The sequence below is a fragment of the Lycium barbarum genome, chromosome 8 (genome assembly GCF_019175385.1).
Source record: "Lycium barbarum isolate Lr01 chromosome 8, ASM1917538v2, whole genome shotgun sequence".
Lineage (NCBI taxonomy): Eukaryota > Viridiplantae > Streptophyta > Magnoliopsida > Solanales > Solanaceae > Lycium > Lycium barbarum.
The window spans coordinates 9969592-9990740 of record NC_083344.1 but is presented as its reverse complement, the minus strand read 5'-3'; the positions used below and the strand labels follow the sequence as shown (position 1 = coordinate 9990740).

General features: G+C 35.7%; 2 protein-coding genes, 1 long non-coding RNA gene and 1 other non-coding gene across 4 annotated transcripts; 1 reads left to right on the top strand and 3 right to left on the bottom strand.

The window, feature by feature from the left end:
* Positions 1-2313: 2313 nt before the first annotated feature.
* On the bottom strand, positions 2314-4414 carry LOC132607677 (uncharacterized). The gene is made up of 4 exons (XM_060321763.1): positions 4113-4414; positions 3516-3954; positions 2830-3423; positions 2314-2685 (listed from the first exon to the last, which is right to left on the bottom strand). Exons 1-4 carry the CDS (start codon positions 4412-4414, stop codon positions 2314-2316), a joined length of 1707 nt encoding a protein of 568 aa, XP_060177746.1.
* A 573-nt stretch (positions 4415-4987) lies between these two features.
* LOC132607675 (uncharacterized) lies at positions 4988-5527 on the bottom strand. The gene has a single exon (XM_060321762.1). The coding sequence runs from the start codon at positions 5525-5527 to the stop codon at positions 4988-4990; it is 540 nt and encodes a 179-aa protein (XP_060177745.1).
* A 12705-nt stretch (positions 5528-18232) lies between these two features.
* Positions 18233-18304, bottom strand: TRNAK-UUU (transfer RNA lysine (anticodon UUU)). Its single transcript has one exon. It is a non-coding gene; the product is annotated as a tRNA-Lys (tRNA).
* A 996-nt stretch (positions 18305-19300) lies between these two features.
* Positions 19301-19770, top strand: LOC132604994 (uncharacterized). The gene is made up of 2 exons (XR_009568958.1): positions 19301-19444; positions 19568-19770. It is a non-coding gene; the product is annotated as an uncharacterized LOC132604994 (long non-coding RNA).
* Positions 19771-21149: the final 1379 nt, after the last annotated feature.

The following is a 21149-nucleotide window of genomic DNA, read 5'->3' as shown; positions in this document are numbered from 1 at the left end:
CCAAATAAGTTACATTTGACCCCCATTTCTAAATTGGGGATATTTGAAATTTGTTGCCCTATTTTCACGCCTCTTTGTCTAAAAATTGCTGCGAATCTCTGAAACTGATATGAAGATGGTCCTGATTTGCCCCTACACTCTTTCTCGTCTTCATCTTTCCTTGTCTGGTAAGTGTTCTAAGTCAATTTCGGCCCTTTTGTTCCATTGTTGTTTATTGTTCTAGTAATTGCTTGTTATTGAACACAAATTAATCCCCCTCTTTCTTTGTTGACTTGCAAATCTTGACCTCTTGTTGAGAGTTGAAGTTTCAAGCTGTTGTTGTGGTCGTGTTCCTGATGATGTGTTTCTCTATGTTCACGCAACCAGCTGAATCTGAGCTTCATTTCTCCTATAATATTTGTAAGCTTTATTTGTTCCCCTCTTTGATTTGTCCTATGTATCTGTACCTGATGTACATCTCCTTCTAGCCATGACTTATACTTGTGTAGATTTAAATTCTGCCTTCTTGAATGAGCATCATATAATGCTAATACAAATAAGGCGTCAATAAAATCCATTTTGTATAGGTCATGACTTAGAATTTGATTGTGTACTCTTTCACTCTGTTGAACCTGTTGTATCTACAGTGACTTTGTAAGCTCTATTTGTGCCCCATTTTGTTGTATCATGTGTAACTGTATCTGTTGTAAATCTCCTTCTAGCCATGACTTATACTTGTGTAGATTTAATTTCTGCCCACTTGAATGAGCATCATAAGATGCTAATACCACAAATAAGGCATCCATCAAATCCCTTTGGTATAGGTCATGACTTAGAATTTGATTGTGTACTCTTCCTCTCTGATGAACCTGTTGTATCTGTATGACACTAGCTTTACCTTGTATATGTGTACATGTCCTGTGTTATGGCTTTTCTGATTGTTGTGTCCTGTGGTTTTCCTTGCAAGATACGCCTTGAGATTCTTCATTGTGTGTCTTCTGTATTATATGTACCTTTTCCCAGTAGCCTTTGATCCTTGTATCCAGCTTCTCTGCTGCCTGATGCCTTAGACCTGCCCTATGTGTGCTCATGTAACCCTTGCCTTGTTTTATGTTATTCTTGAACTGAGGTGTATGCCTACTAGTATCCCTTGACATTGATACAAATAGATGTAATATGTATCCCTTTGACTGAGTACCATTTGGTACTAATTCCACAAAGTAGACCCACACCCTCTCTACTTGATTCCTGTCATTGATGTACCTTCTGTGCTTGTACTGCTGTCCGGTATCTGACCTATTGTTTCTAAGATCTAATACACAACAGTTGACATTTCCTCTGTATTGTTTAGTCCTGTAACATAAACCTGCAAACATAAACAAACAGTTAGATAAAAAATTAGTCTCATTCCCCTCCTTCAGGATTTGAATGAAATGATCTCCTAGTGTCAATTCTCCTTCTTTTTCCATCCCATTCAGTATCTCCTTATTCTTAGATATGGAATTTGACTCTTATCACTGTTTAGAATTTTTCTCATCTGTCCATTCAACTCCTCAAACATGTAGCACTGCAAAGGACCTTCATCTAAAGCAAAGTTGGCTAAAGCATCAGCCAACTTATTTGCTTCCCTTAGAGTATGATTGAATATGACATCCGTGTCCCTTCTATATTCCTCCACCTCTTCCACCCAACCTACAAAAAATGATGTCGTGAAGCCCCTGTTGCTTGCAGTACCTCAAGGTCTCCAAAATAACCACAATTTATGCTTCTATATTTGTGGCATAACCAATCTCCTCAGCTTGTGCATATAGTAAATTCCCTTCAGCATCTCTCAAACAAAAACCATAGGCACTCCTTCCTGGGTTACTTCTAGAAGCACCATCTGTGTTGCATGCACACCACCCCAATGGAGGTAAATTCCATTTAACTTGTGCTACCTTCACTCTTGCCTTTCCTCCCTCCAACATTTGAATCAATTCCTTCCATCCAACAGGAATATTTCTAATAGAGGGATTCCTGCATAATACTAGTTTTTGAATAGAGATTAAGACTAGATAGATAACTAAACTATTAACCTTCATGGGCCCATGTTTGATACCATTTCTTCTCTTCCAAAGTTCCCAAATTATAATTGATGGCACTGCAGCATATATCTGTTTCAATCTGCCAGTTACTGATGCCTTCCACCACTTCACAATCAATTGTTACAGCTGCACTCCTTCCATGCTTATTCTTGCAGCATTGCAGAAAAATGACCATGTCCTTTTAGCTGTATATGATGTTAGAAACAAATGATGCATAGTCTTCTCCATAGGACTTATAAAACACCAACACCTAGACACCAAATTGATATTCATCTTTTAACACATCATCTGTAGGAATTTTGTATTTCCAGCATCTCCAAAGAAAAAAGGAAATCTTAAAAGGCAACCCCTTTATCCACACGAACCTATAACTGTCCACTTGTGGTCCCCTCAGCCTAATAAAATCCCAAGTTGATTTAATTGAAAATTCCCCTCTTGTGTCTGGTATCCACCATGGTCTATCAGTATCTCTTTCCTCTCTGGCTGGGGTTATATTCTCTACTATATGCTCAATAATGCCCTCAGTGAGCACTTCTATCAATTTTTCTCTATTCCACCTCTCCTCCACTACCACTTCTTTCACATTCTGAATTCTCTCATCATAAGTATCCCCTGGATTTACCTAGTATGAAGCTCCCAATCCAGTCCAATTGTCAAACCAGAACTGTGAGTCCCCTTTCGTAACTTGCCACCAAATTTGATGTTCTATTAAGTCCCTGGCTTCTAACATTCTTTTCCAGGTCTGTGACCCCTGTTTCCACTGTACCACTATAGCATGTTCTTTCCTACAATATTTGTTGGTCATATAAGCACTCCACAAGGTAGGTTTTGTCTTGAAATTCCACCAGAGCTTATAAAAAAGTGCCAAAGACACATCATGAAGGGATCTAAAACCTAGGCCCCTCTCTGGAGTTGGGACACACCATTTATTCCAAGCCACCCAATGTCTGCTCGTGCCCCCAATAGTATTGCTCCAAAAAAACTGAGCAAACATCTTGTGAATTTGCCTAATGATCCTAATAGAAGGATTAACAGCTGACAACATGTGTATTGGCATACTTTGAAGCACATGTTTAGTAAGAATTGCCCTTCCTCCAAAGGATAACATTTTACCCTTCCAGCCTTGTAATCTATTCATGATTTTAAGGATCAAAGCATTTAAGAATTTCTTTTTCCTCCTACAATGATAAATAGGGCAACCCAAATACATAAAAGGAAATTCTTTTCTATTAATGCCAGTTACAATCTCAACTGTGATACTAATGTCCCCTGTGACATTATTATGCATATAAACAATACTTTTGTCCATATTAATATTTTGACCAGAAGTCTGCTCATAATTCTTCAAAATCTCCATTATCTTTTGCAAAGATACCACATCTGCTGAAGTAAAGATGATCATGTCATCAGCATAGGCAAGATGATTTACTTTTGGACTCCATTTAGGCATACCCAAACCCTAAACTGGACTTTCTGATGAAGTGCATTCAGACTCCTAGATAAGACCTCAGCTGCTAGGATAAATAAAGTAGGGGAAAGAGAGTCCCCTTGCTTTACTCCTCTGGGAGATTGGAAGAAACCTTGCTGCTGCCCATTTACCAACATAGAGTACCAGTTATTGTTAACAATCCTGTAAACCATGTCTATAATCTTCTTTGAGAATCCCATCTGCCTAAATACCTTGGTTAAGAACAACCAAGATACCCTGTCATAGGCCTTTGCCATATCCAGCTTAATTATTACATTTGCATCTTTTGTCCTCAGCCTTATATCAGACACAATTTCTTGAGTCAACAGTATATTCTCCACAATACTTCTATCTTTAACAAATCCAGACTGATTGAGTGATATAATATCAGATAATTTTGACACCAATCCCCCATGAATCAGTCTAGAAAAGATTTTGTTCAGAAAATTGCTCAAACTAATTGGTCTCATATCAGAGAAAGTGTTAACCACCTATTTCTTTGGTAATAAGACCAGGTTAGTATGAGTAACAAACTTGGGCAGTTCTGCTCCAGAAAATAAAGACTTTATCATATTGGTAACATCCTCTCCAATAATTTCCCAGCAAACTTGATAAATACACCATTAAAACCATCAGGTCCTCCTGCACTCTCTCCATTTAGTTGAAAAACCACTGCCTTCACCTCTTCTTTAGTTGGTTTTGCTTCAAACCACAAATTATCATCCTCAAAAATCATTCGGGGCAAGTGATTTAGAATTTCAAAATCTTTTGGATCATCTTCCTTTGTAAATAGAGCAGTGTAGTATCTAATGGCTTCAACAATTATTCTCTCTTCTTCTTCTATCCAATTCCCATCTGCCCCTTGAATTCTTCTTATCTGCATCCTTTTCCTTCTCCCATGTACATAAGTATGAATTTTTTTTGTACTTCTATCCCCATCCTAATACCACTGCATACCAGCTTTTTGTTTCCAAAATTCTTCCTCTAGATGTAAATATTTGTGTAATTCTGCCTGCACTTTATGTGATTCCTGTCTATTTGTTGGAGTTGGTAGACTCTGAAATTGTGCTTCTTTCACCTTAATAACCTCTTCAAGAGCCTAAATTTCTTGGAATATGTTCCCAAAAGTTGCTTTACTCCATTGGACCAAAGTTGCTTTCACCTTTTTCAGTTTATGATGAAAAAGTATGAAAGGATTTGCCATAAAATCAGCTGTCCAATGTTGTTTAATCAACTCTATGAAACCTTCGTTCTTTACTCAAAAGTTCAAAAACTTAAAAGGTTTTTTGATATTTCTATTGTCTCCTATATAGGAAATTAACATAGGAGCAAGATCTGACCCATTCCTGATCAGATGAGTGATACCTACACTAGAATACTTTGCTTGTAGCAACTGATTACCCATGCATCTATCCAACCTCTTAAAAATACAATCATCACCACTTTGGCCATTCCACTAAGTAAATTTACTGCCACTAAATCCCAAATCTGTCATTCCACAGTTCTGGATGCAACCTCTAAAATCCTGTATTTCATTGATAGTTCCTGGAAGACCACCAAATTTCTCATCATCTGAAGTAATTGCATTAAAATCACCCCCAATCATCCAAGGAATATTAAATGAGGTAGACAAATCCTCCAGAGAGTCCCACAGCTCCAATCTTTCAGCTTTAGTACATTTTGCATACACTAGTGACACCAGCATATCCTCCTGAGTTCCTCTGACCCTTAATTTAATGGTTAAGTGCTGCTGATGATCCACAATTATGTGATAGTCAAATATATCTTCCACAAAAGCCCAAATCGTACCAGATATATTAACTATTGCATGCTCCATTCCAATTCTTCTTCTATATTCCTCTATCTTGTCTGGATCTTGAAAAGGTTCCATTAAGCCTATAAAACTAAAATGGTATCTTTGATTCAGTTTTATCAACCTTGTAAAAGCTTCCATGGTATTAACAGACCTAATATTCCATATAAGAGCATTCATCATGGTTTATTAAGTTTATTAATCTGCCTTCTAGTATGAACTCCACTCCCAGGTGGAACACTTGTCTCCCTTAATATCTTTTTCTTTGCTTTACCTCCTCCTTTTTGAATAAACATTGGTGAAATATCTCCTGCTCTAACAGTTGCTTCCATATTATGCTCTATGGTATGCACATCAAGATCTCTGCTTCCCCCTTTAATATTAAATTTTGATCTTGGTATCTCCTCCCACACTGTTATCAGCCCTGATACTACTGATTTGCCTTCTTCAGGCTGCACCATGTTAAGATCATGATTTTCCTTATCCTTTTGTTTCCCTGCTACATTCCCCTGATTGATTGCGTCATTTTCCATATTGTTGGTACTACTATCCCCCATTTGTTCATTTTCCTCATAGCTCTTCAAATCCCATCTGTTATGATTCTCCTGTTGTGTCAATGTTTTGCTTTGATTATCACTCTCCCTTCCCTGCAATATTTGATTTAGATCTGGAGTTTGAAATTTCTCCACATTAACATGTGCATCAGATAGTAGTTTCTCCCCTCTGCTTGTGGCTGTTATCTTGCTGCTGTCCACACTGGATCGATGTGTACTCTTGTTATTGTGCTCATTGTCCTCCCCTTGATTACTTGTTGTTGCATGCTTTTCTTGAATACTTTTGCCTGGTGTTTGCATTTGGGACTCATCAAGTAAAATACCCTCAGCATCATCATTTAATATCTGTTGTTCCCCTGGTTTCTCCATGTATTTGTTATGTTTTTTATCTCCATATAACATGTTGTCCACTTTTGGTTGTTTTGTTTCATTTAGCTTGTTGTCTGTTTCCTTTACAAGGCTTTTGTGGATATAGAAGCTCTTCTCAATCCATGTTCTAGTATCTTCTTGTGGCATCTGTTCTTGATGCACATTGTCCTGATTCTCTGAGATCTCTTCAAGTGCTGCAAATACATTAGTAGTTACATGGTTCCCTTCTTATTATTTTGTACTAGACTAACTTCCCCAATTATAACACCTAATTTATCCTTTTTTTAGTTGCTCCTTTTTTGCATCCATTCTTGTTTACCAGTATTGTACTATCCCCTTCTCCCTCGAATGCCTTCTTCATTTTGTGTTTCTGTAGAAACAACTTCTGCATTTTCTTTCCTTAATACTTTTCTGAATTGTTTTGCCAATTCAGGATTAAGCACTCTACATTCCATCTCCTCATGACCTTGGAGCTTACAGTGTTTGCAATATTTTGGTAAGCAATCATAATTAATCCTTACCCATTTTGATTTTCGTATTCCTGATTCATCCTCTTCAGCAATGTTTATCCTCTTTGGAAGTGTTGCTAACAAACCAACCTCAACTTTGACTTTTGCGCAGCTTGGCCTTCTTTTGTTTGTTGTGGCCAGATAAACAGTTAAAGGTTTTCCAACTGAAGTTGCCATGGAAAACACAACCTCTTTAGCAAAGAAATTTGGAGGCAGTTCAGGGAAAATTATCCAAGCTACAGCCCTAGAAGTCTCTTCTTTTGGATTGAACCATGGATTCCATATGAGAGGTCTCATTTGGCAATACCTGTCATGCACCCATCGCGGTTTGGATTCAATCTCGATGAAAGAATACATCAATGAGAAGTTAATTCGATAAGTTTAATGACCCTTTCTTATAACTTAGAATTTTCTAATGGAAAATCGAAAATATAAAAAAGCAGGCAAAACTCGTCTTTATTGAAAAATCGAAGAAAAGCCCTTTCATTAGAAGTAAGAAAGAACCTTTATAGAAAAAACGAAAGAGGACTGGAATCTATACATTGATTCACAATTTTTTGGAACCGTATGCATCAAAAGGCGCATGTACGGTTCCTAAGGGATATAATTTTACCCTAATCAACCGACTTTATCGAGAAAGATTACTTTTTTTAGGCCAAGGGATTAATAGCGAGATTTCGAATCAACTTATTGGTCTTATGGTATATCTCAGTATCGAGGATGAGACCAAAGAACTGTATTTGTTTATAAACTCTCCTGGGGGCTGGGTAATACTTGGGATCGCTATTTATGATACTATGCAATTTGTGCGACCAGATGTCCATACAGTATGCATGGGATTAGCCGCTTCAATGGGATCTTTTATGCAGGGGTAGACATCATTCTAACATAATCTTCCAGAAAATTTAGTCGGATCAGAATATGTCTTTCATCAAGCAATCCTATGATTGGCACACCTTTAATTCCACACTGTATTGGAATTACCTTCCTGAGTTCTTTAATATCAATATTGTCATAGGAAAACTTACCAATCACTGCATATTGTAATTTCTCTTTCACTATCATCTGTTGTATCTCATTGGAATTCCAAGCAATGAATGGTTCCCCATTGATGTATGTAATTTTCTTTAGTGGTATTTCGACAGTAGTGGTATCTATAATTGTGGGCTTGAATAAATTGGTATAAGTTTGATTCTGAGTTTTGGGCATAGGGTTTTAAGTATGCAAAACTGTAGGTTGTGGAGTTAGAGTGGTCGTCGTATTCTGGGCTACCGATGGAGGTTGTCCACCGGTTGTTTCGGCCATTCCGGCTAGTAGTGGTGGCAGCTAGGGTTTGGGTTATTTTCTAAGACAGAGAATATTCAAATGTAGGTTGTGCTGGAACTCCCAATAGAACCATATCATGTTAATTTAGTCTCCATGTTTCACATGATGTTTCCTTCACGTTTATGTATTCAAGCCATGTCCAGCCATATCCCTAACCATGACCTATCATTCGAGGACGAATAATCCCAAGGGGGAGATATTGTAACACCTCGTACCCTTAAACTAGGCTATGATTCATGATTGGGGACTTAGGCTACCAGACGGTAGTGTTAAAAATTGAAATTTAGATTTTGACGGTCAAGGTGCAGGCCGTACTTCCAAGTACGGGCCATACTTTTACACTGAACTTGGCATGGGAAAAAATGAAGTTTCTGGAAATTGCCATCAAAGTACGGGAAAAATGTGTGGGCTGCACTTTGAAGTGCGGGACACACTTCTATCCCGTACTTCGCAGTAATTTTAACCCAGCTACTGGAATTTGCAATTCCAAGTACGGCCACGAGGTACGGGCCGTACTTCAAAGTACGGGATGTACTTTTCACCCGTACATCTCCCGCTTCAGTGAACAGTATAAATTCGAAACTTGAGTTTTATTTCTCACTTTTCACATTCCCAAGCCTTAGCACGAAGTTCTTCTCTCCCAACCTTCAACATACCCTAAGGTAAGCCTATTCCAATCATTCCAAGTCAAATTCTAACATGCATTCATGTAATCTAAACAAGAAAACCATTGTTCTTAACCTAGGGTTTTCAAGAAAGCCCAATTTAAAGGATTCAAGATTAAGCTTTGGGATTCTTCTTCAAAGTTCAGATTTTTATTACAAGTTTGGAGCATACCAGGTATGTAGAGTTCCTATCTACGTGTGGGAACATCTTTGTTCTTCCCCAAGATACGTTCTTCCATGATTATGCAAGAGTTCACTAAACTATGATTTTTAGCCAAGTTCATGATAACCCTAAGTCCATGCACCATGATTTACCACGATTGAAATATATATATATCCGTTGTTATATTCCTAATCTTCCATTTTGGCTATTGGGAATCCGTCTGTAATCCATGAAAACCCATATATTTCATTCCATAGGTTCCCACATGCAAGTCATTAAATATTATGCTTACTTTCATGAATATCCAACATGTCTACACGTTTTCATGCAAATAAATTATATAATGTTTGTCCATGATTATGAAACAAGATTCCCATGTTATACCACAAGTCATGCATTTATGAAATTCATGGGCTTCTCAGCCAATCATATCATAATCATGTTTTTGGGAGTTGCACAGATTATCGAGAAGGTTTTATACCTGATACTACATATGCCAACATAGGATAAGGATCGCTCTGCCCAGTAGGACGATTCCTTCATATATTCCCTATTGGGGGATATGGATCTATTCATTTCATGTTTATGTTGTCACACCCCATTTTAACCGGGTTAAATTAGAAGTACGACATATTGGAGATTCCTATTTTTGTTTATGTTTTAAGGAGTCGCCACCTAATTCTTTATGGTGAATTAGGACACCTAAAGTTCATTAAAGTTATGTTTAAAGTTAACTCTGTTTAAGATCTGCGAAACTTAAGATTCTGGGTAAGGGTTCAATTAGTCTAAAGGGAAGGTATTAGGCATCCTTTAAGACCCATTAACAATGGTTAACCGACCGGACTTATAATTAATTAGGCTAAGTGTAAATATAGTATTATAGAAAAAAGAAAGTAGCCTTGCAAGTATGCTTAAAGTTATAGATAGATATGTATTTCAATGAGTATTTCTAAGTGTTGAAAAAGAACTAAAAGCGAAAGGGTTGTTCGTTGAATTAGTTTGCCTTTTGTTCCTTAGAGTAAGCTAACATTAGTGTAAGATTTGCGATGTTTTAAGTTTCTAAAATAGTAAGCATAGATTATTATTCCCTAAGCCAAAAGATGTAATCATGCTATTTTGAAAATCAATTACTCAAACAAAAGTTATAGATACTATATAAGTAGTTTAGAACATAAATAGAAGTGAATGTAATTTTGTGGAATTAACTACCCATAACTAAACTAGAACCCTTAATGTTACTAAAGTTTATTTTAATTAACAAGCATAAATGTTAGTCATGCAATACATGTTAAATGCACATAGAAAATGGAAAATAGAGGGATAGATATAGTATAAATGGGCTCGGCCCATTTGGATTGCTGTGATCCATTTGCAGCTGGGCTTCGGCCCAATAACAGTTTTTATTTGTTGCTGCTGTTGTCACGCCTATTGGGCTTCGGCCCAAATTTTATTTTCCTTGTTTGGCTGCGAATTGGCTGCTACTATATGGGGGCTGACTCGAGGAATGTTACGTTGGGCCTTTAGCCCAACACCGGATGCGGAAGATGACGAGTCCTTTGGACTCGTGTGCGATGGTCATGCATAAAATGGAAGGAAAAGGATTAGTAAAACGAAGATATATCAGAAAATAATACCCAATATACAGGGGATATACACTAGAATATATAAACATTACATACATGTGTGTACCCTATGCATAGATTTATTCATAGTAGCTTCACCAGACAACGCAGCATTCTACCCATAAACCCATAATGGCAGATGATGGATTTTAAGATTAGAAAACAAAGGAATGCATCTATTTAGTATGGACTGTAAATTAAAGTGAGCAAATATGAGTTCATGATTCTTCTGTTTTTTTAGAAATTTTGACCAAAGCATGCTAACTGAATGGCAAAACCAAACAAATAGCACACAAACAGAGCTTTCTATTTAGGACACTGAACCTCAAAACATGCTTTAGCTTCAGCTATTAGATCAAAACTGAACTAAAATGCATTCTGGAAACTACAATTTTGGAAGCAGGGGCTTAACATTTAATTGAAAACTAAAAAAAAATGATGTAATGACTACACTTTTAGCTTCTTATTTGAGAACAAAGAATGGCAAACAACTAACTTCCTACTCCTTTCCTTTTATCCATTATGCGTAGTATAAGATTCTAAATCAAGTAGTTGGCTAAACTTTTGAAGAGTAAATGGGCACTTCATAAGAAGGACAGAAAATCCATAATCAAACACATCAACATCCTATACAAAATGCAGATTTTTGAGATAGTCTTTCTCATGGAAAACAGAACTGGAACCAAGGAGAAAAAGGGGGGAGGGGAAGTGACAACATTCTTTATAGCATGCCAGGGACTAGATAAGTCCATCAGGAATAAATTACTGTTTACTATTTTTAGCAGGAAATATCTAAAAGGAGTTTGTGGATTAGCTCACTGGTCATGAAAAAACAGAGAAGGAAACTAAACTATTTCATGTTCAAGCTACTGGAAAAACTTACTTTTTTTTTTTTTTTTTTAAAACAAAGGAATTTAACATTTTTTGTGATAGAAACGGTGAAAGGACTTGAACACAATTAGGATGACAAAAGGATGTCCAGTTCAAAAAAAGTACAAAACACAGTTTGTTTGAAAAAGCAAAAATGTTAAGCTTTAAGAAATAACAACTTGAAACTGGCAAACCGAGTTTAGCTGTTATGAACCAACCTTTCAAGTGAAGATGCCTTGAAAGGAATTTTCAGACCACCTTGTTAGCCGAAGGAGAAAAAACTGAGAAGTGAACCAACTCATTTCATGCTCAGCTTATTAAAATACAATTCTTGTAAGAGGTTTGGATATGAGGTTTATAAAATATGGACTAAACTAACTGAAACTGTCAATAACTCTTGTTAAAGCCTAAGACAGATCCTAGTAATTCAGGCCAAACAAGACTTATACTGACTGCTTCAGCATTACTAAACCATGATGAAAAAAATGAACAAAACCTTACAATGATCATAGGCAGGGGAAAACTGATACTGAATCAAGCAGGCGAGTCTAGAGCATTTTAACGTATTGAAGTATAAACAAACAAGAGAAATGGATTCATGCTTTACATACCTGTTGCACTAATAGCTAAAACTAACTAAAAGCAACCCAGTTATGCTAAGCTGTTATTAGATCGTCAACAAGCCAATCAGAATTATAATTCGAACACAAAAAAAGGCATGAAAACGTGAGGGAGCGTTCATGTTCATTGCTAAGGCAGATTTAAAAAAAAAAGGGAGCAGGAATCTTTTACAAGATTTTGTCCTATAATATTATAAGTCCAAATGAATATTATCTTAATCCTTTAAGTAAACCACAGTTAGATAAATGACAAATTGTCCTCGAACATTATAATCCAATCACTTTGTAGAAGATGCAACAAACCGAGAACTAAATAAAAATGACCACTGATGGACATATCCTAACCAGCAGATAATAATCTTATTTTGACTCGAACAAATAACAATCGAGCCAAATATGCTCATTTGACCAACAACTCATGTGAATTAGCATTTTTACCACCTGCTTAACTAATCGATAAATACATCGTAAACAGACGTGCTAATCCACTGATAATAACAACAGGAAAAACATCCTATTTCTACAAACTTAACTGAAATATAAACAAAACAGCAACATAACCAAAACAGAAAAACAAATAAAATAACTAAAAGAGGGAAAGTTACCTTTGTTGGGTGCAGTGAAGTGGGTGTTAAGGCCTCGAATCTACTCGGACACGACGAGCTCGAAATCGATTAAAGAAACTAAAGTTTTAAGCAAAAAATGAAAGGAAAATAGAGTAATTGTTCGCTGTCTTTGTTAATTAAAACTTGTGTTTGGTGGGGGGGTTTTGTTTCCAGATCTTCGTCGATGTCCCCTTGATTTCGCCTTTCCTCTCCCTTTATAGAGTGAGGAGAAAGGAGCGTATGAGAGAGAGGAAGCGGGGAACATGGAGAGTGGAGGTGCAGGGAGGATGACAGAGAGCGTGGGGGACATGGGAGAGTGGGGGTGCAGAGGGCAGGCGTGAAGAGAGAAGGGAAGGAGGGGAGCGATGATGAAGGAGGCGGAAGTGAGAATGAGGGAAAAGAAAGAGGGATTAGGGATTTAAGATTTGGGCCGGACCGGGTTGGTTAATGGAGTGGGCTGGTCCGTGTAAGCTTGTGGGCTGGTCCGTGTAAGCTTGTGGGCTGGTCCGAATTAAACATTGGTTGAGATTTGGGCTCAAATGTTGGTCCGAAAATATGGGTTAAGTATTAAAATGTGGGTTGTTTATTTGGGTAGGGAAATAATATTGTATTTGTGTTTTGGGCCATTAATTGGATAAAAAAACACGTTAATCCTTCCTCCGCTATTTAATAATTCTTGGGCCGCTAATTTAATAACTGGTAAAGATGATAAATAATTGATAATGTAAAAAATAAATATTTTGCAAAGTGTTGTCTTGTAATTAATTTAACGCGTCCAAACCCGAAAAAATGAAATGATGACGAATCATTAAAAATTTGTGGTAAAGTAATACTCGTAATGTTAAAAATAAAAGTAGCGAAAATAATAGTAGTGAAAATAAAGTATTTAGCTCGTCAATAAATTTAGACGCTCGAGTGAATAAAATTAAATAAAGGAGGGACAAAATTGGGTGTCAACATATGTCTTGTAGCCCGGCAAGGTACAAGATGGCTTAGCTGATCGGCCAGAGATCAGATACCACGTGTTAACGTAGTGGTTACATAACGGTTATACTAATGCTCTCCCCCAGATATTTTTACTCAATGTTCTTCATATATATGTATTCATGTTCATGCTCATGACCAGGTTTAAGTATCAGTTACAGCTCTTATCATGTTATTTCCTGCACTCTGCTTATTTCATTCAGTTGTTTTACATACCAGTACATTCAATGTGCTGAAGTCCCTTTTCTATAGCCCGAGGCCTTGCATTTCACGATGCAGGTACGTATTTATAGGACGCCGCATTTTCTAAGTAGGATTTGCTCGTATTAACTTATTGGTGAGGCCTATCTTATTCGGGGTGTTATCCTTATTTATTTTCATGTCACGTTTAGCAAGTTAAGGTATGCTGGGGCTCTTGTCCCAGCGAGTATGTTTTACAGTTCAGATTCATGATAGAGGTTTCATAGACTAGTCAGTCAGTTATTGTCAATACTCGGAGTTGTGTAGTCATCTTTGGCTCAGTTTATGATATTTCCGCATTCACTTTTTAGACAAGTATTTTAAATATATTATGACTTCTCATGTTTTGTTAAGGATCATCATGTTTCATGTTATATCTTGCTCATATTTATGCCCCATGTTGATTCAGCAAGCCATGTGGTTCGCTTAGTCACATGCAGTCAAGCATCGAGTGCGGTGTTATGCCCAGGCTATGGTTCGGGGCGTGACAGAATGATGAAATTTTGACTAAAAAATAGCATGCTTAAATAGAAACCCAATAACATAAATAACTTAAAGCTAAACAAAAATGAAGTTCGAGCATTTTTCAACCACTAAAACGACAATCCGAAGTTTTGCTTATCCTTAATGTATTGAGCCTTGTTACACCTCGAAAAATTTTTCGTTAATGCACAGTGAATAGGATAACGAAGGGCACGAAGTATGCGATGTTTCAATAAGTAAGAAATGGCATTTGATGACCCTAATTGATATTGCAAAGACATTTGAGGTAAGAGAAGGAAGTCTGCCAAGAGAGGCAAGGTATGCGTTATGTATCGGGAGAGATTTACGAGTAACAAGTTAATGATGACTTAATGATGTTTTGGAGAAGAGTTATGACGTCCCTTAGAATGTTAATGAGGTGCTAAATAAGTGTTAAAAAAGTTCCATAAGGATTGGAGATCAAACGAGTCGACGAGAACGAGTTCGGAGAAACTGGCATTATACGGCCCAACCTACTGGCCGTATAAAATATACTGGCTGTATGTTAGGCCGTATATTCAGCCTAGATTTCCAGCCTCACTGGACCAAATCTACGGCCAGACATATGGTCAGTATAAATTATACGGACCGTATGTTGGTCCGTAGAATTTGGTCGGGACATCTTGAGAATTATTAATAAGGGGATCAAGTTCATTTCATTTTATTTCCTCTTCACTCCCCTTCTCTCTAGAACTCTCTAGAACATCTATCCATACCTCTCCCACAAGAATTCAAGAGATATTAAGGATCAACTTCATCAAACCAAGAGAATCAAGTGTAAGAAACTTATTAAAGTTCATCCAAGATAAGAAATCCAAGTGGAAGTGGAACTAGGGTTTTTCTCAAGTGAAGTGTTTCCACCCAAAGTCCATTCCTACACCATCTAAGGTAAGTTTTATGGTCTTTCCATGTTGTTTAAGGTATTTAGAGGTTGAAATACTTGGATTATAGAAGGAGATAGAAAATGGGTCATGAATGTGAGAATAGTGATATTTTTTAGTAGTAGCTTGGATTGAGTCATGATTCTTGATATGTTGTGATTATGATTATGTTATAAATGACATTAAGAACATGGGATAAACATTTCATATGAGTGAACGTAATAGTGTGCTATGACCATGGATATGGGTGATTTGAAGAGAATTGAGAAATATAGATAATGTGGATGAATAAAGACTATTGCTTATGATGTTGTGAATATTATTATAGATGTTTGGGAGTTGATATATGATATGGAGGAAGTTGTATAAACAAAGGAGACGCTTCCCAATTTTCTCTAGCTTTAGTCAAGTATGCTAAGCTATCGATTATCTAATGTTAGTATAACTCTAATGAAGGTAGAAACGTGAGCATTGGAGGAGAACGTTCAAGCGATAGAATAGCTGAACAAAAAGGTATGTAAGGCTAACCCTTCTTTCAATAGACATGGTTCCTTGGCTATATATCTATTCTTTCATGAGCCTATGAAGTCCTCTAAATGATTCTATCTTTAAAAACTACTAAAGCTCATGATTCTCGTTATGTTACGATTCTATGAAATTCCTTATATGATGAGTGATCCTCTAAGGATAGATGCAACAAAACGATGATAGCAATGATGTCAAAGATGCTTATGAGCTCTTATGTATATGTGTTTATGTATGACTATTATGTAACACCGAGCTTATATGGTCGGGTATGATATGTATCGCGCGCACACCACTGCAGTAGGTACGGATAACCCTGAGCCTTGGTAGGGCCAGGTATGTATAATCACCGAGCCTTGCCATGGCCGGGTATGTGAAACACCGATCCTTCATGGTCGGGTATGCTATGAATATGACTATGTAAAGGAATATGTAAATGAATACGAATATGAATATAAATATGAATATGGATATGCAATGTAAATAAGTACGGATACGGATATGAATGTATGTACACAATCACGCATTAGAAATGGAAGGTCCCTATGAAAAGCAAGTAAGTGTTTATGATGACGGTTCTACTACCCCCTATCTTATGCTAATTCTTATGTTGTCTCTTATGCTTCTATAATGATGTTGATTATGCTTTACATACTTAGTACATTCTTCGTACTGACGTCCTTTTATTTGTGGAGGCTGCGTTATGCCCGCAGGTGGTCAGGGAGAAAGGCTTGATCCATACCTTTACTACTCAGGGACTACGTAGCGGAGCTCCATTTCATTCGGAGCTACAGCTTTTGGTATCTATTCTTTTGTGTACATACTTATGGGCATGGCGGGGTCCTGTCCCGCCTATATGATATGACATACTCTCCTTAGAGGCTCGTAGACATGTGTATATGGTTAGATGTATTTGGCCTTGTCGGCTTATATTTTGGATACCGTTTTGTTAGCCTCGTCGGCTTATGTACATTGTTGTGGGCATTGTTGTTGATGGTGATATAAATGTATTGTTGCCCAATGGGAATAGTATGAATGATAGATAGAAAGTATGATTTAACTATGTGGATCACCTAGATGTAAATGTGAATGTATGATAAGAGGTGCCCGGGTGGGTTAGCACCGGGTACCCGTCATGGCCCTCCGGTTGGGTCATGACAAGCCTGCCTTATTAATAGCACAAAAATAAGTAGGGTTCTATATAAAATATTGAAGTTTTTGAGTCCCGAAGCATGATTAATTTATGGCTAAAGTACGTAAAAAAGTGTAAAGAAAGAGGTGTTTAACCAAAAAAAAAAAAAAAGGAAAAAAAATGGGGGACTCCTTTAATGCAGTAATTACTGCGTTAAAGGGCTTAACCATGCCATTACAGTTAAGTCCTTTAACGCAGTAAATTATTGCGCTAAAGGCACTTCAGTAACATTTTGTTTTGTTGGGGGTACTTTGGTTCAAAATGTTTTTTTGTGGTCATTTTGGTTCCGGACTCCCTCACGGCACAAATGGGAATTTGGGTCGTGACACTTTATTTTGGCGTGTTCACCGTCTCAATAATTATCATTAAATTACTATTTGTTAGTAAGACTTTAAAGTTTGTAAATATAAATAAAATATAAAATCGAAAAATCAAACCAAACTGACCTAAACACAACCGATAGCCTTCTCAGATGTTTGGTTTGGTTTGAATTTAATTATTAAAAATATGACTTAATTAATTTAGTATTGATTTTAACCAAAAATCAATCAAACCGAAGTACCGAATCATGAACATTGCTAACAATCATAATGCCACTAATTGACCAAATTCAAAACAATAACCTTGTGTAGTGTTTGGTTTGATTCAATTTTAACCGTTAAAACTTGACTAAATTAATTTAGTTTTATTTTTTTTAAATCAGTTTCGGATACATCCAAATTGATCCACACTATTCGGATGGTCGGATTTCAAATTTTGGATATTTTTTTCGGATAAGGGTTATGTTTTAAAAAAATTGGATATACAGATTGCTACAATTTTAAATCAATTTTGACCAAAATCCAAAATACTTAGATATATGTAAAAGGTTCACTTTCATTTTAGATTATTAGGCATTTGTTTGGGATTTCAATTTATTTTGTTGATGATTTCAGTCTAATTTGTTGATGATTTTCTTAATGAACTTTATTATACATTGGTTGATGAAGATCATGAACTAGGTGTTAGGTTGTTGCCTTTCGGTTTATCTGACATTTGTTTGAGATTTCAATTTATTTTGTTGATGATTTTGTCCAATAAACCTTAATAGATATTGGTTGATGAACATTATGAACTAAGTATCCGAGGTAAATTTGGATTGCATACACAAAAAAAAATAAAAAATTGCATACTCATAAAGATTTCCTAACAACAACAATGCCTCAATAACAAGCAGGTATAATTTGTAAAAATAACATTTTCGCCGTCTGTGGGGATCGAACCCACGACCACGTGGTTAAAAGCCACGCGCTCTACCACTGAGCTAAGACGGCTTGATGACCCTTATGATCAACCAATTAATTAATCAGTTATCTATGCAGTATTAAATCCAAATCATCTAAAAGAATCAATCCTATCTACACTGAAATCAAAAACTTTGGAGTTTGATTGCTAGCTAGAAAGTGAATTACTCATCTATTAGAACCAAGGCTAAAGTCATAAGCGACCGCCTAAAGTTGTTTGCATCTTTCATTTTGACACTTCAATCAAAAAAAAAAAAATCCTATTAGACACTCCAACTATGTCAAATATATACCTAATTAAACACCTCACACTGATTTGGCACAACAAGTGAAATGCACATGCTATTGAGCTCATGCCACTGTTTTAATTTCTTTTGTTTTGCAGTTTTTTTATAAAAAAAAAATGCCTTCTCCTTTATCATTTATTTTTTGTTTTCATACCCTCTTCTCCATGAAAATCTATTTAATCATTTTTATCTGCCGTTAAATTACTCATTAGATTTGTCATGTATCTTGTATTTGTGTTAAACAATTCGCTTATTGTATATAAATAATTTATCTAGAACTCATTAAATTTCCTTTTCTAGAATGTAGGAACTTTAAACTCAAAATTTTATCTTCATTTATGATACTTTATAAAAGGTACCAAGTTTAAAAGGGCCCGGAGGTATTCTATCTGAACAAAAAGCAAAAATCCAATTAAATAACATATAATATATATCATATATTGATAGGCATACTTACCAAAAACAAAATTATATAGGTAGGTACTTGATTTGCATTGTGTCTTATTTTTTAGCAAGTAATTTAATATTACAAGATTACTAGCATAATTTGATATTGATATATATATATAGGAAAGTAATTTAATTATTAAAAGATTACTAGCCAAATTTGAGTTAATGACATAATTTCCTTTGTAATTTTTAGCAATAATTTAAATATTATAGATTTACTAGCCTTATTTTAGCTAATACCATAATTTCATATTTTTAGTCAAGCCCTATATAAGAGTCCTAACTGACATCAACAATTCCTACTTTCATATCATACAATAGTACTTTCACATCATACAAAAGTACAATAGTGAAAAAAAAAACATGAAGAGTTGCATTATGCTTCTTCTTTTCTCTATGGCAATATTTTTCACTTTGTTTGACCCTTCGCTAGGTATGATTTCTTCTTCAATGCATATGCAATTTTTTTTTCCTACAAGTATGTCTTTGAATTTTTATTGTCATCATTCATCTTTTTAGGCGTATTGATTAATACGTTCTCATTCTTTTATGTCAGGTCAGCAGTTTTGCCCTGGAACCTTCATGGCTAATGACACATGTGCTAACATTAGTTGTGGCAATCTGGCTCTATTTCACTGGCCAGCAAGTAAGATGCCTCATAGTTGTACTTGTGCTGCTGCAGGAAGCAATCAAAGCCTTTGTACATGCCAAATAGTTTGTTAAGCAAATTAATGCAAAAGAGTGGTTATTATTGATGTTGATTGATGAGTAATCATACATTTGAATTGAGTTATTTAAAATAAAAAGAAACAATAGTTCTTTCGATATAGATATTTGTACTATTCTACAAGTGTGAAATCTGAAAGTTAAAAGTTGAAACACCAAAATAGCAATGAAAAGTTGAACGATAATTTTTCCCTTCAAACAAGCATTATCGAAAGAACATTTTTGTGAAAACAAATATATAAATATTCATTGTATAAAGATAACAAAAAAAAAATAGAGAAACAAAAAAACAGAGAAAGTGGAATGTGGGTTGCAACATATATGGGACAGTTCGGATGGTTAGCCTTAACTAAGATAATTTAAACCTTTAATAAGATCATTTATCACCAAAGACTTTTATTTCTTAGGAAATATGTGCTAAAGCTCAATAGTTGAACACCCAATTACAAAGAATAAGAAAGACGCGTGTCAAAAAATGTAATGATTAATTATATAAGTCGTTACTATCCCATATATCAACATGCATTGTTACATCTTTAATTTATAAAATGATAAGGAATACATGAAGTTAATAATTTCATCAATTCAAGAAAGTCATTAGGTACCCACCTAAATTATCAATAAAATTATCTCAATTAGGGGAGGAAATGATCCACTTTCCATAAACATTACCATTACCATTTGGATCAATATACTATCCATAAACATTACCATTACAAAATTTACTTTCGGTCAATTTCACTTTATCTCACAGTCGTTATTTAGATCACTAAAGGAATGAGTTGTAGCTAGATGGTAATATAGGAACTTTCTTGGAAAATACAGAGAAATACCACTAAAATTGCAGTTCTTACAGGTAGGCTAATTTCTTATTTATATACTACTAAAAACATGAATTAGCCATGGAAATTTTTTGTGGCTAAACTACAAATTCATCGCTAATTCTATTTAGCGACAGATTAGTGACGGGCTATCATGACAATCTGTTGGCTAAGAGACAATTAGCGACGGATTAGTGAGAAAGTTCGTAGTAATTCAAGTTCTTTTCGTCCTATTAGTATTGAAATCTAATAGTATGTAGGATAGCAAGTGCTTCACACACTTGATCAAAGGTCTCGGGTTCAAGTTTTGAGAATTGAATCACCTTTGGTAGAGAGTGTTTCACCTCTAAAGTAAGGCTTCCGACTCAAATCTAGGTTAGTTGGATCTCAAAGTGGGTATCAAATATCGTGCGGAAAACAAAAAAAAACTTTCTATGATTATTCATAAAATTATATATTATTTTTTGCCAGTTTTGATTAAAATGCACCTCATGTTGTTTTGTTTTTTTCCTTCAATAATGTTACAACCTACTATTGATTTAAGAGTTAATGCTCCATTTGATTTCCACGACTTTTTACATGTCATATTTA

What these genes read in the sequence shown, in the direction of transcription:
- LOC132607675 (XM_060321762.1), bottom strand. Translation starts at nt 5,527, where the DNA reads ATGATGAATGCTCTTATATGGAATATTAGGTCTGTTAATACCATGGAA.
- LOC132607677 (XM_060321763.1), bottom strand. Translation starts at nt 4,414, where the DNA reads ATGCAGATAAGAAGAATTCAAGGGGCAGATGGGAATTGGATAGAAGAA. An exon ending in GGGAAATTATTGGAGAGGAT is followed by an intron (nt 3,955 to 4,112) that starts GTTACCAATATG and finishes AATCTTTTCTAG; the next exon opens with ACTGATTCATGGGGGATTGG. An exon ending in AAGTCCAGTTTAGGGTTTGG is followed by an intron (nt 3,424 to 3,515) that starts GTATGCCTAAAT and finishes TCTTTGCAAAAG; the next exon opens with ATAATGGAGATTTTGAAGAA.